The 18688-nt window shown below is 38.1% G+C and overlaps 1 protein-coding gene across 1 annotated transcript in view; it reads right to left on the reverse strand.

Annotated features, from left to right (window-relative positions):
- Nucleotides 1-2450, reverse strand: part of MUC6 (mucin 6, oligomeric mucus/gel-forming) — a 49204-nt gene extending 46754 nt beyond the window's left edge. The window contains exon 1 of the mRNA XM_056354520.1: nucleotides 1176-2450. Within this exon, the coding sequence (XP_056210495.1) occupies nucleotides 1176-1224 (49 nt within the window). The 5' untranslated portion in view covers nucleotides 1225-2450. The remainder of the gene's footprint in view (nucleotides 1-1175) is intronic.
- Between the last annotated feature and the right edge of the window lie 16238 nt (nucleotides 2451-18688).

The following is an 18688-nucleotide window of genomic DNA, read 5'->3' on the forward strand; positions in this document are numbered from 1 at the left end:
TCAGGTACTTGACTTGATCTTGTTTACAATAGTGCTAATACAGTGAATGGAGTAATACCTGATAACAATACAGCTGAGATCAGAAATTGGCTCTGAGAGTATACAAAAGGGTTGAGTTGCTTAGACTTCAATTTTTTTAATGCTACAGTTTACGTCAGTGATTTAAGAGCAATGCATGTCCATCCAATTTCAACTAAATATAGTAAACACGATACAGAAGAAATATTTAACTTTTCTTCAATGAAAGCAAGTGAAGTATGCTTTTTATCAGCTTGCAGCCTGTTCTTGAAATCAGAACTGTAACAACTAATTACAGAGAATACACAGAAGAGATAAAAAGAAACCGTTATCTCAAGCAATGCCAAACCTTGGCAAAAAAGGCTCACTCTCAAATAATCCATTAAAAACACTACAGGAAGAGGAATAAGTAAGAAGGCAGAGTAGCTACAGAGTCAATTAACTTGTCTTTTTTAAAAAATTACACAGTTATCTGATAGTCAGATGGGTTGGATCAAGAAAGTGAAGACAGAGCTCTTTAAAAGACTGAATATTCAATATTCAAATTATACTACACTGAATAATATATGAAGGAATACTTTGAGTCATGTTAATTTTTTAGACTGGAATAATTTGCCTTTTCTGCAGCACAGGATTCTTTCTATTACATCATTCCTCAAAAAAATAATGCCCTCACATAGATCGTACTTAATACTTTTTGCAGTCTGTGTAACAAAGGAAAAAGGTTTTGATCATCACTCTACACATAAGACATACAACTTCCACAGTGACATCACCACATCACTAGATCATAAACATCTGAAAGATGAAGGCACTCAGCAGCATGGAAACACAACAGAAGTCCATTAAAAAATACTCCTTGTACCTAGGGAACCAGTTTTAGGGAAACATCCAACAAATCAGTAGCCACATATCTAAAAACAGTTAAGAAGAAATAGTTCTATTTCAGTCATGTTATTAAATAGGCAGTTGTGTTTCAAGATGCAGTGAGGGAGAATAAAATGTGTAGATTTAATGCTGATGGTTGTGGGAAAGGAGAACAAGACCTGAACCTCATGGGTTGTAATATTACAATGGAGTCACCTACTTTGTTTCAATACATGTGTATTTTCCTTCAAATCATATACCAAGAGGAAGACAGGCATATTAAGACTTACCAGCTGATTGCAGAAAACTGCAGATGAGCAGTATTACTATCGGAAACATGATGCATGTCCTAACTGGAGAGGTTTTCCCGTACTCTCCTCGGTTCCAAATGGGCAGTGCTGCTACTGCTACTTTCTAGGCTTACCTCTTCAAGCTTGAATGCTTTATATATAGAATTGCAATGCCCTCCCTCATTCCCATGGCTTTCAGAAACTGCAACAGCAGAGTGCCCGCCAAACAGGATCTCCTCTTCATCAAGTTCAACACTCTTAAATGCCATTTAGAAAAAAAAAAAAAAAAAAAGAAAAGAAAAAAGAAAATACAACCGTCCTCCAGTTCATTATCACTCTTACAAGGTTTTTACAATGGTTTCTTTTTGTAACGGCTCAAACACTTTTAACTTCATTTACTGAAGAAAGTTGTTATTATATGCAAAAGCAATACGCAAAAAGACAAATAATACACAAATTATGATCACTATCTGATAAAGAGAGGAGTAACATCTGACCTGTACACAAAGTGGAAGAATGAAGTGCAGTAGTTTTGGAACTGCTGGGAAGAACATGTGGATAAAAGATGGTAAGGGATGAATGAATAGAGCTACAGATCACAGATTTTTATTAAATCTTCTTTAATTAACTTTTATTTACTCTTCTGAACGATTGTGTTAATCTCTCCCTTGTGTGACTTTTTATGCAAAATGATAAACTGTGCCTCAGCAAAAAGGGCTGTCCACGTTACAGCTTCTTTCCTCAGTTTGCAAGGAAGCTGAGTAAGCTCTTGCCTACCACCTTAGCACTGCCAAGCGCGCAGGGCAATCCGTGTTATGAAACAGGAAAGGCTCTTGCACTGCGGTACTTCGGCAACTCTGACAAGTTGATCTCCACCTTCTCACCAACATACCAAAAGATCAGTTCCAGTTCTGTTACAACACTTGGCTCTCTCCACATCAGAGGTTAAAAGCTGAATGCACTGAAAATGTTCACTGTATCACTGCCACAATACAAGACCTTCACTTGCTTGATCCTGTCATTTTTCACTAGCACATTTATTACTTCAGGAAAAAAGTCTAATTAGAAGACAACTTTCCCCATAAAATATAAAAGGTATGGATTACCTCTCCATATTAATCTCTTCAGCCTTTTCTGTTTCACCTATGCAATACTTATTTTATGTAATTCATTATATTCCTGGATTCCTACTGTTTCATCCTTCTTTGGTATCATTACCATATATACCATACCACATATATCATACCATATATATTATCTGGTATCACCTTTGCTTAAAACTGGCTCCTCATTGTGTTCTGAGAGCTACCCCTTCTGAGTAGTGGGAAGAAGCACAGGAGAGACAGTGACCATCCTTTAATGTATTTTAAGCCCTGGCTCAACTTGGTTACTTGGTTGTGATTAAAATAAAAACATTAAATTTTAATTGAAATTGAGGTCTGTCTTAATTATTTTGCCTTTTCTTCCCTTCCCCCATGCCTGACCCCTGGCAACTAAGGGGTAAATATACAGTTGTTGATAAAAGAATTGTGACCCTAAATTCCAAAACTTCTGTTGAAAATTATCTGCATCTGCCTTCTAACAAAACAAAGTAAATGAACAAAATCAAGAGAAAAATTCTCAGTGAGAAAAAAAATCTGTTTAGTTAAATCTCAGACACTTAAGAAAGAATTTTATGCATCTACATACTGATCATTAGCATATCCCATGGTTTCAACTGGATTGTGAAAATTTAATATTAAAATCCTCCACAAGACAAGAACAATCTCATCACCTTTGACTCCGTCACAGTTGATGCAATATTTTTTTTGTTTACAGATCCTTTTCACAGATTTCACCTTAATGTAGTTAAAACAATAGAAATTTTAAAATTAAATGTAATAATGTGAGAATTACTATTTGACTCCAGTAATTAAACTTTTATGTGACTTTTGTGTAGCTCCCTTCTTGGATGCAGGAGTTCATATACTTTAAAAGTGCATCATAACTGCTCAGCACTTTCTGAATAAACAGTACCTTTTCCCAAAAGGTGTGACCACAAATAACCCATATCCCTCATGACTTCTGAAAATCTGGATCAAAATGCAAAAATATTAAGTCCTCAAAACAGGCAAAATAATTAGACTGATGATCAATAAATCTATAATTACTAAGATTCCACAACTGTATATATCACATTAATGTCTGGCAAATCACCTCTTAAGTTCTTACTAATGAAATCCAAAACAGAATTTCATTTTTCACACTTCTAAGAAATAACTGCTCTGTGAAGATCAGGAACTGAAGTGCTCCCTAACAATTCAAACTTGATCACTAATAATGTCATGCAGAAATTTACCTTCCTCTGACACAAAAAATGAAAAAAAAAAAATCCATCACTGTTGTCAAACAGGTATTTATTTTTGTTTTTTACGTATTTACATAATCTTTCTGTCAAGTAGTAAAAATTAAGATAGCTGATATCAATGAACATTCCACGACTTGCTCATTTCCACAGCTGGGCACCTGAAAGCAACATTTTTGCTATCAGAGGTACCAGACTGACACCTCATGGCATTAAGATCACCGTCAAAGCATGAGAAGGTCCTAAAGCCTTTATATAGCACCTAACAGCTACCTTTGCTCTTCCATTACCATGCCTTCAAGCATCTCACTGTAGCATTTACGTTTACCAAAACCTTTTATGTCTTTATTATATGAACCTTAAGAAGAACTCATTAAATGCAAATAGTAGCAAAAGTTACTACAAATACTTATCCAAAATATTGTTTTCAGTTCTCCATATTTGTAGCAATGTTCTTAACTAACACTCATTCTATCTGAGAAGATTTTACCTTCAGCTATCCTGGAAAGAATTTCACTGAATCAGCCTAAATACTTACAATTCAGCAGGCAGCTTGGTATTTTATAAGGACATACAATGATGATGTAAATACAGTTAATCAAAAGCATTGATCTACAACTACATTTAAGTCAGGACTCAAGACCAAGAAAAAGGCATTTGCTGCAGGTCTATGAGAAGTGACTAAGTCTGCAGTACACAGACAATTATTTTATGTGGAAAAGGTTTCTGGAAAATTGTCTATCCAGCTGTAGTGAAAGAATGACACCTCTAATTAATGGGGTTTTTTTCTATGTAATTATTATAACTGACTTAGTAACATCATTAACTGTCACAAACTGGCATTGTAAACCTAAGCAGAGATTATTGTGGCCCTCTACATTATTCAGTAAAAATTTCTCAGTATTTAGGTATAGTTTACTTTCCAGGATCATGTATAATACTTCTGGACGATTCTGAAATCTCAAAGGACTTTATATTAAGCCAGAAATTATGCATATTGAGAGAGTCATAACACTTTAAGTAACAGACCATCTTGCACAGTTTAATGCATCTAGAAAATTACAGGTGTATGAATTATAGAATATTTTGATGGTTTTACAAAGATCCCTAAGAAAATATTCCACTTCCAGTAATATACCCCATCTTTGTGTATGATTTTAGCAGCCTTGCATATATTTGGACAAATAGCTACATATCTTTATAAAGAGTCAAACCAAAATACAACGTTTGATTAGCCCTGTGTCTTGTGGGTGTTCAAGTCATTTCCAACCTTTGAAGCTTGTGCCTCTAAGATTCCTTTGCTCCTTCTGTTATATAAAGATACTGGCTACAGCTTGATAGCAATCTGACACAGCAGCTGATCTGGTGTGGTTTTTTTTTCTTTGAGCTCTGATATTTGATTTTCTGTCTTGCTCAAGTTTTAAATTGTTGTAAGATATACTGGTTTAACATGAGACTATTAAAATCATATATACTTTAACTTCCAGATTATTGTAGATGACTGGCCTTCAAACAAATGTTTTAGAATATTCATGGTAGCATCATTTATGTACAATATAACATTTAGTATCTTAGAAATGCTGTATCAGAATTAGATAAAATGAGGCTCTTGAATACAACTGGATTATCTTTGTTCTGTATGACTGAGACATCCACTATGACTGGCAGGGAAATCTCAGTTTCTATCTGCAATCAAATGAACTGTAGAATTTCAGTAGGAAAGCTTGACATTCCAGGGAAATTTGTGGGGCTTTTTTGGTACAGACTGTCTCAAAGTAACTATTTATTTTCTATTAGTATACCTTAACTATATGTGTATTTTAACATGTCTAGTATGAACACAGACTTGGAAAGAAGTCTGAAATCCTTCAAACATGAAACTGGAAGATAGGATTGCCACATGAAGATTTCAGGCCAATTTTTATCCAGTATCCTGTTCAAAAGATCACTGCAAATTTGCCTTAGAAATTTCACAACAGGTATGATAGAATGTTTCCTTCAGTTTCTAAGCCATTTTAAAATCTTAGTAAGATCATACTGTGGGGTGCAATAGTAACAAATGGGGATGATCGTCAGAAATATCTCACTTCCTTTAATGAATTTTGCATTTGACAAGAGCAGAAGCACGTCCACATAACTCGAGATTGTCATTGAACAGTGGTATCTCTGCCATATAAGGCAAAACCACTAAATTCCTATAGGCACAACTGAATATATGCTGACTGCATCTCTCATGCAAAATTTACAAGTAATTAATATAAACAGAATTCAGCTTCAGACTGTGCAAAGCTTTAAACAATGAATAACTGAATGAGACATGGACAACCAAAAAAAAAGAGCCGAGTAATCTTTTCTCTGTACTATTGTGGAATAAAACGGAGTATTTTTGATTTCTCCCCTACAGTGGAAAGGAGCTAAAAGGAATTATTCCTATGCTGTAACACATACTGAACATTTTATGTCCTGGTCTTCTGTTCTCACAAAAACAGCTTAGAGTGAAAAACTAAAGAAAGAAAGGCAAGTAGTCAGTATTAGGCATTTTATATAAAACACTTTCAATAAGGGCCAGAAAATTCAGTACTGTGAATAGCTGACAGAAAGGAAAAGAGGGATGCAATTATTAGTCAAGTCAGAATGAAATGGGGAAGCATTAGTGCTTCACCTTGCGAAAGATTATTTCATTACCATAACACTATCAAAATAAACCAAAGGTCAACATAACTGGCATTACTATCCTAAACTTAAGAAAACAGGCTCCCATTTTGTCTGCTTGTTTGTATTTGTTATCTTTCAGGTAATTTAACCAGGAAGCGAAGGATTACATATACTGCTGCTTCTCCAGGCTAAGCTCACTGCACGCACCAGGGGCTCCTGCCTTTTTGTCTGAGTAGCTGGCAGGCAACCACCACATAGCCAGCTGGCTGCCCCTGCTGCCAAGATGCTTTCCAAAGAAACTGACAGTAAATCAGATACATATTCTGAGAATGTTCCAATTGTGGTAAATACGGTATTTTCAGCTGAGAAATAAAAAAAACCCCATAACTAGCTAGGCCCTTGTCCTCAGCCTATGTCCCACCTTTAGAATCCTCTGATATTTATGTTCATTCTGTGTGCCTTTCTACCCACCTCTTCATACTTTTTGTACCATTAAATCTCCTTCCCCAAACAGTACTTAAAAGCCCAGTGTGACTGTGCCATCAGACACTAAATAATCCACCTTATGGTTTTAGTAGAAATCCATAATTCGTCCTTTGCTTTTGGTCACCAAACCAAAGAGAATTCTTTCTCAACACCTAGGAAATGGTCCATAATTCTGAAATTTATCAGATACAGTCTTCAAAATAGACAAGATAGCTCACACACAACCAGAAGAAATGCTATTGAGTAGACTATTAGGGCTGTCATTCACCTGGAGCCAGCTCTGCTGTCCTTGAGTATCTGACTACAGCTATTTAAATGTAAAATTTCATTTAACAATGTAAATTATGTTTTGTTGCAACATACAGAGATACAGGGGCTATAGGTGTCATGGTGGATTTAATTTCTTGTTTTTCAGTGCGTATAGCTGGAAAAAGAATATAAACTAAGAAATAACTAACAGCACTCTTTCACTGTTCCACAAGTACTTTTGTACTTAAATGACTGTAAAGTCAAGCCTTTCCTATATACTGGTTAAGAAAAAAATGTAGAAAAAAATTTAAAACACATGGCTCTGAAAGTGGTAGATACTTCATTAACTGGCACTTACCTTTTAATTATAATTTGTTGGGTACAATGGCCTGAGACCTCCCCGTGTTGGCTTTATGCCTCTGGCATTCATGTTGATGAATATCTCAAATACTACAGCTGTGGGGACCTCGCCTGCTGTCGTTCTCGCTCTGTATCCTGCCAACATGAGAGGCTGAGAAAGCCTGCTACTCCCACAGCTCTCTGAAGCATAACTGCTGCCCCGAAGACAAACTTGGACAAAATATTTGAAGTACTTCTGGAGTAAAACATGGGTGAAAACAAATGCCCTACACAAACAGCAAGGCCTGCCACCGTGAGTGTGCTCGCACACACAATACCATGTTGTCCTTCCCATGCACAAGACACAGGGAAGGCAAACTGTTAGCTCTCATCTCCTGATCCTGAATTCTGTGCTGTTCATGCTGGGCTGAAACTGGCTTGCATGCTGATCTCTGGAGCAGTCTGGACTGCACAGCTTGTTCTACAACACTTTATCCTAAATCCTGGTAATTTTAGCTGCAGTGCTGACAGAAAAGAACCCGATGATACAATGGAGGAAAGAGAAACCATAGAGGGAATGTGCCCTTTATTCATGTCTGTCTTCTCTCTCTTGATACTCGAGTATGACCTTTTCCATTAAAATTTCCCTCAAACACTGTAATTGTGCACAAAATCTGTGTAGTATCTCTTAAGGCCAAATTTATCTTCCAGTGCTTAATTAGCCTGTAGAGGAAGACATTGATTCTTTCATTTTCACTTGCTTCCAGCAGAGAGAGTAAAGGTATTCCTTCTTGCTATTTCTTGACTATTCATGATGATCTCATATCAAAGTCTAGAGACAGGTTAGACTTCATTTTGAATTAAATCCAAACTTGGATTGCTCCTTTTTTGCCCAAATAGAAATGTTGATACCAAATTATTATATTTTTTAAAATTCCTAATATTTTTCCCCCTCCCCGGGCTGTATTAGCATGGAGAGAAATTATCCTATAAGCAAAAATTTGGGAAAGCAAAGGCCAATTTTTTTCCCCAGCTTTTAGGCTTTAACAATTAATTGGTATTTCCTCTCTAAGGGAAGTTCAGGAATTAACCTGAATTACATGTCAACAGTTCTTCTGGGAAGTATGCATTTTGACTCCATGCAGTACAGCAAACAAATGGAAAGCATTACACATGAAAGCAGCTGTGGCTCAAACGTTTCTAGCTTAGAACTTAGTTCACTGAGTCACACAAACAGGAAACAGCCTAGGTTCTCCTAATTGCTCTATTCACAATCGCCATGCCGCTGAGCTGAGCCAAATTTGTAGTTTCTCATTAATGTTCAAACCGGACTTAGAAAAAATAAAGTTATTTGCCCCTTGTTACATCATAGGTCTATTAATTTAATAATCAGGTGGATTTTATTACCAGATATAGAATGAAAAGCAAATACATTATATGAAGCAGGAATCCATTAAGTACAGGCTTTGACCTCTACTGGTAAGAAAGTAAAATAAAACCTGTATTTACACAAATATTAAGAGCTTGGAACAGGAAGTCAGTGGCAATCACGTTTAACTTGCCCTTTACTGTGTGTGCATTTTAGAACAGATAGTCTCCAATTGATGCTAATATAACATATCCGCTAAGATAATACAGTCAAGTATATACTTCTTTTTACCCTTTACTTGATACGTTCTGATCCTTTTCTTTTTTAGGCATTTTGGTTGATTTGGATTTTAGAAACAACAACAAAAACCTACAAAAGAGATACTCACTTTGCCAAACCCCTTAGAATTCTGAATCATGATAGGAAAAACTTGAAAAGCATGACTTATATCTTGTTCTGAAATTAGGAAACCTGTTTCCGGTTCTAAAGAAATGAAGTTACTGAGAGAATGAAACACAGTTAAGGTGTGAAAAGTATGAAGGGATTAATGAAGGTAGTTTCTGTGCATACAGTTTTAAGAACAAAGGAGAGTGTGGCTATTTTTTTCCATGGCCAGAGAGCACTACATATAGAGAATCGTAGGAAGAATGCATACACAGAGATCATACATTCTCTTGCAGCAAAAATGAACAACTTGCATCACTTCTGCAAATCTCTACTTTTGACTAGTATAAACACAATGGAACTGCAGCTGCAACTTGCAATGTTATTTACGGCTGCTTTGCCTCATAGTCCAGACAGCTATGTTTCTGTCATGTCTCTTTCTGTCAGCTGATCATTTAATGTGTTAAGACTTCACTCCCTGGAGACACTGGCAGCCATTTTGTGTTTATTTTCATGCAGAATAAAGTTGTCAGCACTATGCTTTCTCACAAAGATTTGACATTTTTGTCCTAATTTCACCCTAATATATGCTACAGATTCAGACCTGAAAGCTCTTTACTTCCGTGTGATTAAATATAATCGAATCTATATGCTATTATCAGTCACACTGTTACAGTAAGAACAGTTTTTCTCATGGGGAAAAAACCCCACTATTTGAAAGTTCTGTTTAATTAAGCACACATGCACTTTTAACACTCTAAAGTTTCTAAGGAAGATTAAAAATAATAAGGTATGAAGAATCAGTTGGAAAATGAGAATTAAATATTCAGTTGCCTTTATTTGGCAGTTTCACTTTTCCGTTTTTTAAACTAAGCATAACACAGCACTGAATTGCTGCATTGTGCCATGTAGTTATATCTTTAATATTTCAAGTTTGGATTTTCTCCCCTTGAGTCAGGTTGTGGGTGTCTTATATGTAAATGTACAGGACAAATATAAAGAACTATTTCAGAATGCTTAGGTAGGATGCAAATTAAATTTCAGTACTTGTGAGTATGACTACTCCCTTGTCCTCTTTGTTAAAGTGATTACTAAATTAGTAGTAGGTACTCTCCACCTTTTTTATTCTAGATTTTCTTTCCTTTCAGATATGTTTCACTACTTCAATTATTGACTTGAAATCTCTAGTTTCTCATTTTTCAGTTTAAGAACAAGCAGAGGGAGGAATAACGAAAACATGTACATATGTTATGTCCCTACAATACAATATAAACAAGATATTCCCCAAATGTATATTTTATCTAAGGTACAATATGCTGTTTTCCTAAGAAGTCAGACCATACATTGCTAAATGCATCTAATTCAACTTCACTTTTCTAACAAGTCTCAATATATTTTCCACCTGTTAATACTTACCATGTATGTAAATGTATGCACATACTGTATGTGTATCACACATATACAAATGTATATACATATACATCTTGTACATATATGAATACTCTTTTGTCCTTTTCTGGTGAGTCCAGAGAACCATGCTGCTGTCAGACTGACAACTCTACACAGAACTGAAAACTTTGACCAATCAAAGCACTTAACGTGGCCCAAAGCATGTGAAAAAAGTGCAGGGCCAGGTTTTGTTTCAGTGATGTAATTCTGGTGTGGTGTCAGTAATTCCATTCGAGTTAATGTCACAGTTGTTCCAAAGCCTGTGACTGATGAGCTGTATATAGTACACTTACCTTAGTTTCTCAATAGATTATCAGTGGAGTACTTGCTTGTTGAGAATATAAAGTATATGGGAACCTGAAACTGCCTGTGGGAAATCTGGCAAGTTGAACTGCTCCTGTGTTTACATATTTTTAATTAAACTAAACCAACACACTCATAAATGCTGGCAGTTGCTGACGTCTATGATAAAACTCTCATGCACTTTAATGGTAATATTCCCCAAATCTCAAAAGCAGTGGAAAATTCATATCTGAGTAGCACCAGAATGTAGAGGCAATTTAAAAATAGTGAAACTTTAGCTTTTCTTTTACCATTTTAATCTTTCTTCCATACATTTCCAGGCAAAACTAAATTTATTTGTGTTTCATTGATCTTACCTGAAAAGCTAGACCTTACGATGTTTACATATATTCTCATCAATTACTACAACCCCCTCATTATGTGGTGCAGTGGTGCCTATGTAAATGAACAGCTTGAAGGAAAGGTCAGGTATTCCTTGCCCTCACTGAGGAATTGCACACTTCTGGTTACTCTGGGGTTTGGGGTTTTCAATAAGCAGCAGACATTGTAATGTCAGATGTTTCATACAGAGTCAGAAACAAATGGAATGACCTTCTTTGTGTTATCCTTCATTCTCCTGCAAGAACCACAAATACAGGTGCAAGAGAATTTAATTCTCGGAGCATCCTTATTGACTTCTACTAGGCTTCATATAGGAAGGTGGGCTTCCCACACAGATCTATTTTGAGGACTGAAATTCAGTTTCAAACAGTATATTGCATTTGTACTAATTACTACTGCTATACCTATCTTCTGCTGTATCACATTAATGATCTTGCTCAAGTTTCTTCCAGTAACGTACTGAGAAACAAGGTTACACGTCTGCCTGGTACTGGTTCAATCACTTATTCTTTCACTAAGGTGAGAAAGATGTATGCAGCTGCACTCTTTTTTAAAGAGTTTATAAAACATCAACACCATTACAGGTAAAAGAAATGTTGAGGTCAATGCCTTGCACATGATGCATGACAAGTAGTGAGCATTATGGCAGTCCTTCAGACTCTCAGGTAAGCTTGTTCCTCTTAGTGGTTAGCTTATTGGAAAGACTACCAATTTGCTAGAAGAGCATTGCTGATGACTACAGCCTTTTTTTTCAGCGTTTTCAACAGACTTCAGAATACTGAATTCAGATAAGGGAGTCTGCTGAAGATAAGGACTGGGACTGGATTTGAAATTGTGTGGGAAGGCAGCATAGATAACAAAGGACAAACATGCTATACATGTAAAGGACTGTTTGAGAAGGTGCTCTGCAGCATTTTTCACTGGCTGCTGTTTCCCATACAGTGAAAACTTCATGTCCAGATATAACCTGTTTCTTCCAGCCAAGCAATAAAAAGCCCACATCATGGTTTGGAAAGATGTTTAATAGCCTAATATCCTTATATTCAATGAGAGGCAACAGAAAGAATTGTTTGGAGCCAATAGTTGCTATCTGAGAATACTTACGCATTACAGCCTATACTGAGAAAGGGTGGTAGTTTTTCTGCAGAAAGGAAAATTTCACAAGGGCTGCGAGCTACAATTATATTGAAATGTTACTAAGCTGAAATACATTAGTAACTGTCAAAACACTTCTGCTGGCTTTGCCAGTACTAATGGTATCTTCTGCTATTTTGTTATGCTTGCAACAGTGATGAATGATGATGAGAGAGGGGAAATGGTGTTTTCCAACAGTTTTTACAGTGGCTAAACTTGAATGCAGTTTAAGATCTCTCTCCTCATATCCTGTTTAGGGTGTGAGCACTGAGAGTAAGCAATAAGAACTGTGGAGCAGCTGCTGTTAGAAAATAGTAGAAAGCCTTCACCTCCTACAACTTCATATGGCTAGAATACATTGAGGAACTCAAGACAACCTGCATTGTGGGATTCTTACTTGAAAAGATCTTTATGTTGAAGCAAACAAGATAAACAATCTTGCCCATTCTCTTGACAATCTGTGCCAAGAACATTCATAATTTATATGATCATTCATATACAATTGCTTTCATAACAGTCAGACAGGGAAACCACTGGATTGCTGAAGGCACATTTATTGCCCATACACCCTGTCCCCGCATGAAAGTTCTTTCCAGTTTCACAGATAAAAGCAGCACACCACTTAGGACACTGTTGTATGTACTGCTACAGAGTTGCACCACTGAGCTTATAATGTTCAAGATTTTTTTTTTAACAACATGTGAAAAATCATACTGTGTATGATGTTCAAGATTTAGCACTTTAATACTGTCTACTTGCTGAATCAAATCTTAAAGAGACTGGCAGAAGCTATTAAATGACCATGATTAAAATTCTTGCCAGCAAGCATCAAACTCAACAGGTATCCCAAGAATGACATAAACATCATTCACCATATCAGGATATCCTTGAGTGTTTTGAGGCTTTGGAATATTTACAGCAACATTCTCTAATGGATACAAATATAAGAATATACAAATGGAATTTGACTCCAGGTTTTTGATTGCTTATTTTCAGTGAAGATGCAACCTATCTGCTCTTTTCATGTTGCCTTTCCATGTATTTAGTGCACTGTGAAGCATCTGGATTTAGAGCAGTCAGGTTATTGGTTCTGCCAAAGGAAATGTTCACTCAAGGCTACTGGCAAGGAGGGAAGGATGAGAAACTCTCATCATTACTCAAGTATGTACTGTTAAGTATCAGCATCTAATCTGTACACATTATTAAAGAAGAGGGATTTAAAAAGACATGTTTCTGCAGCTGTCTTCTGCAGCATTGAGAGACATAAAAGATCATCAAGGTAACTCTGGAACTGAAAATAATGATGAGCTGCATAAAGACCAGTAACATACCTTGAGACTGGAGGCTAAAGATTTCTACTGAGTGGAATACTGCATTGAACCAGAGAACTTCTGTTTGAACACCCACACAAAATGGTACTGTACTCACAGTATCCAGTGTAGCAATACAAAAGCAGAACAACAGCATAAGTTTGTGGAAATTATAAAGGCTCTATTAACCAGGCAGTTACAAAGTATCTGTGACCTGTGATCTTAACAAATCAATTTCTTATTGCTTTTGCCAGGACCAAGTGTCCAAATATGCCAACAACTTACCATCAATACACTGCAGATGCTCAAGAAATCATGAGCCTGAGACAGACACCTCCAAATCAAAATTCCCATTTTAGCTAGGATTTTGTTTCCAGTACTCCATGGAATCTGATTTCCAAAATCCTATATGGTATAATCCTTTATATATATCCTTACTTTGGGATCATCTGAGAAAGAAACTTCTGAGCAGCTTTAAGAAGTTTGGAGCTATACGGCATCTACCTGAGAGTACATCAGATAAACTCAACTCATAATGAATGTCCTGGAGACAAAATCCGAACATTAGGCTTGTATATTAATTTTGATTCCTCAATTTTTACCAGGTTTCTATTTCGAATTACAAAAAACATGCTGAAGTTCTCCCCTACCTCTCTGATACTAAGGTCTATGGATACCAATGAAAAAATAGGCAGAAGCATTCAAAACCAGTAAGAAGTTACTGAGATGTGATTCTATTCTTTCTAATATGACAAAACAAGACTTTTAATGATTATCTGTGACATTTTGACACATGACATTGGACCTGTTCTCAGAAAACCTACTATCCAGTAACACTGATGTTAACTGAACAAAAATATACAGAAGCAGAAACAGAAGCATTCATCAGTGGAATTAAAAAAACCCAAAACAACAAACCTAACCCTGTAATTATGGCAGTAGTGGCTTGTTTGTGGTTTGTATGGAGTGAAATACAGTGCTAAAGAGTCTCTCTCTCTCCAGCAACTAGTTAACATTTCCATCTATAGCCCCTCATGCTATTGAATGTTATACTAAATAGCAATCGTTCATTACAGGCTTACTCACAAGTAAAGAAAATCAATCATGAATGTGCTGTGTTTTCTGTTGGAGCATATTCATCCAGACTCTGGCCTTGAAAATGACTCTCAAAGTTCCAACAGCAGTGTAGGCTCATGCAGGTGTGAAGGGGATGCCTGATTAAGAAAACCATCGGGTGAGATCAAAGTATTTTAGTCCATAAACTTATGATGAAATACCTCTGTGGCAGGCTATGCTGAAGGAGGGTGTTAAAAGCAGCACATCCAGCTACCATGCAAGTTGAAACTGTTAGCCAAAAGTTATGTCTAGCAACTCAGAACTACTGCAAACACACAGAAAATTACAAACAAAATTACTTCTCAAGATGCTGTGACATCACTTAACTTTTAAGCATTTCTCTACAAAATGATCCAAATCATGTGACTAAAGATCTTTTACAAATTCTAGACTATTCATAGGCTCTTTTTAGAGGCGGGGGAGACCTCAGCTTCCTGGCAGCATGGTCTTTCTTGAAATGACTTACGAATTTAGTGTCATTGCAAACATCTGCTGTAACATTCCTCATCCTTCAGCAGTTGTTTGTGACTCATAGGGTGGTGTATTTGGTAGTATTGGAGTACTTTAACCTCTTGTACTCAGGAATTTAACCAAAACCAGATGTATCTGAGCCTTCAACACTGCACTGTGGTAAGTGGAATCAAGACTACAGGGAGGCCTTAGAGCTGCTTTCGCAATAAAACTGAGTTTTCCTGAAAAACAGATTAGAACAATTAGTGTTTTAAACAACAGGGCACTGAATCCTTTTGATAAAAATAAAGCAGGGGTGGGTGGGAATGGGAGAACACAGCTCTCCACTCACAGCACAGCCTGCTAACTTGGGACAGCAAACCTCCACGGCTTCAGCCACCCTGTGCACAATCCCCTGTGTGTTGGTTCTCAGACTCTCGCTGCTGGGAAGGAATACCAGCTCCTTACCTTTCCCAACAGCGCCAGGCGCGCTGCACTGCAGCCCTCCTCACAGCACCTGCCGTGCCTCTCGCCTACAGCCCTCCCCGCTTCGCGCCTGGAACCTTCGCTCCCCTCAGCGAGCCCTGGCGCCCTCAGGGAAAGCCCCGCCCCGCCCTGCCTGAGGGCTGCACCGCCAGCGAGAGGCGCTGCTGTGAGGAAACAGCCCGCGGTTTTCTCCTTTACTGCTCACCTCCTCTCTTTCAATGCGAAATACTATAAAATACGCACTAAATTGCAGGCAAGTGGACAACATGTGTACTAGCCCTTTTATTTGAAGTGGGGAGATGGGCTGATGTGGCATGTGCTGTGTTCTGTGATGTGTCAGGCAAATACCAGAGAGAGCCTGGATGGTGAGCTGCTTGGGGGTATGAGCAGAGGTACTGTTAGTGTTAGAATCTACCTCCTGTGCCTCTGCATTGGGAGGGTTTATGTTTTCTTAGGAAACAGGGAGCTGCCTGAACATGAGCCTCCTTCACCAGTCGCTGGAGGAAGTTTGTGGCCGCTGAAGGGTGAGTGAGGCTCTCCCCTGTCAGCAGGCTGGGGCAGCCATCTTCTGAAACCTCCCTGCAGCCGTGGCCTCCCGTGTATTCCTCAGGTGCCTCTTTGGGAGTCAGTCAGCACCCTGTGGTCCCTAATAGCTGTGGTCAGTCTGACAGCGCTCCCTGAAACCATCACTCAGAAGGGGCATTTGCTGTAAGTGCTTTAAGGAGTGTGTGGTGGAACTCGGTGCGCCCTGGCTGGCTGGTTATCACATGCAGCAAAGTGGGAATGGCATGTAAGCAATGTGCAATACCAGATTTTTTTTTATACTGAAATATAAAAGTTAGTGATGTTGGTGTGTGTGAACCTGATGGAGTTTGTTTCAGGCCTGAATCTATTTTCTGTCTTGAGTGTTGGGCATGTTGCCACTACAGAGAATGGCAACCTGGCTGATTTTTAACACCAAATTTTACTACTGTGGTTTTAAAATAATAATATTGTGAATAATAAGCATATTTAGATGATTATAAAAACCCCCGCACTTGGAAAACATTGTGTACCTGCTGGTGGAAAAGGAATTATTACAGCTATCAAAGATCGTGTTGCCTTTACAGCTATCCTTACTTTGAAGGACACAATATTCTTGCGTGTAAGTGAAAAGTTCTCCCAGCCCTGTTTCTCCAGTTTAATTTGAACCTATGTTTTCTTTGTTTGTAGTGTGCAATTTTGAAACTCTGTGTTGAAGTACATCACCATAAAAGAAAAACCAATAAAGCACAACAGTCATTTATGTAGATACGGTCTATCTAACTGTATTCAGCTATGAGATTGATTTAGTCTGTTTGGATTATTTAAATTTCAGTCTTCTTTTTTCATAAATTCTTTACTGTAATTTATTAAAAAGGATATAAGCTTTCCTTTAAAATACAGTTGCCAGTGAGGTGTCAAAAAGCATCATCGTTTTGATGTAATTTAAATCTAGCATGCTAAGAAAATAAGTTCACTTCATATGTTCTGGGCCAAAAGCAGGAAATTGAATAATAGGATATTTTTCTTTTAAATGCTTTTCATTTTGTAAATCAGTAATAATTAATGGGTTTTGAGGGGGGGTATGTGTGTTTGATTTTTGATTTTTGTTGGTTGTAAATATTATTGTTTTAATCTTAAAGGGTCAACAGGCACTTTGGAATCTCTGGAATTCAGGATTCTGAGTATGTTAATAATCTCCAGCATCACTTTTATATCAAGGAATCCAATAAAATTTAAAATGTTTACTTTTAACAAAGTTTCCAGGACTTTAACTACGCAATCAATAGATAGAGTATGTTTACATATTGCTAGCAGTGAGTGAGTCACTATTCGGTATTTGCATTCAGCAAGGATGGTTTTAATACCAGATTGTGGTATCTCTGCAAATTCCATACAGGTTCTTTTACACTGCTGGTCTAACACCTTGTGCCTATGGTATCTAAAGAAATTTTCAGGCTATTTGTATAGATTTTGTTCAAAGGACCAAATTGAATTGTTTGAAGCAGAGCAGATACGGAGAAAATAGCTGCTTGACATCTTTTGGCAGCATTTCTTTGGGACAATTACTGAACTTCTATAGGAGAGCTTTCAAGTGTTGCCTATCTGAAGTAAGAAATTGTGGTGGGTTGACCCTGGCAGGGTGCCCACCAAAAGCTACCACTTCCCTCTTCAACTGAATGGGAGAGAGAAAATGTAATGAAAGGTTCATGGATTGAGATAAGGACAGCAAGATCAGTTGCCAATTAGTGTCACAGGCAAAACAGACTTGACTTGGAAAATTAGTTTATTACCAATGAAATCAGAATAGGGTAAAGAGAAATAAAACTAAAATTTAAAAACAACTTGCCCCCACCCCTCCTGTCTTCCCCAGCTCAACTTCACTCCCAATTTTCTCCACCTCCTCCTGCACAGTGGCACAGAGGGATGGGAATGGGGGATGCAGTCAGTTATTCACGCGTTATCTCTGCCACTCCTTCCTCATCAGGGCCAGGACTCCTCACACTCTTCCCCTGCTCCAGCATGGGGTCCCTCACACAGGAGGCAGTTCTTCGTGAACTTTCCAACATGTGTCCTCACAGAATGCGGTTCTTCACAAACTGTTCCAGTGTGGGTACCTCCCACGGGGTGCAGTCCTTCAGGAACAGCCCGCTCCAGCATGGGTCCCCCACGGGGTCACAAGCCCTGCCAGCAACCCTGCCCCAGCCTGGGCTCCTCTCCCCCCAGGGCCACAGGTCTTGCCAGGAGCCTGCTCCAGCACAGGCTTCCCACAGGGTTACAGCCTCCCTTGGACGCCTCCCTGCTCCAGTGTGGGGTTCTCCACAGGCTGCAGATGGGGATCTGTTTCCCCCTGGACTTCCGTGGGCTGAGGGATAGCCTGCTTCACCAGGGTCTTCACCATGGGCTGCAGGGGAATCTCTGCTTGGGTACCTGGAGCTCCTCCTGCCCTCCTTCTGCACGGACCTGGGTGTCTGCAGGGCTGTTGCTCTCACAGATTCTCACTCACCTCTTTGGCAGAAATTGCTGTTGTGCAGCA

Source organism: Falco biarmicus, chromosome 10 (genome assembly GCF_023638135.1).
Source record: "Falco biarmicus isolate bFalBia1 chromosome 10, bFalBia1.pri, whole genome shotgun sequence".
NCBI lineage: Eukaryota > Metazoa > Chordata > Aves > Falconiformes > Falconidae > Falco > Falco biarmicus.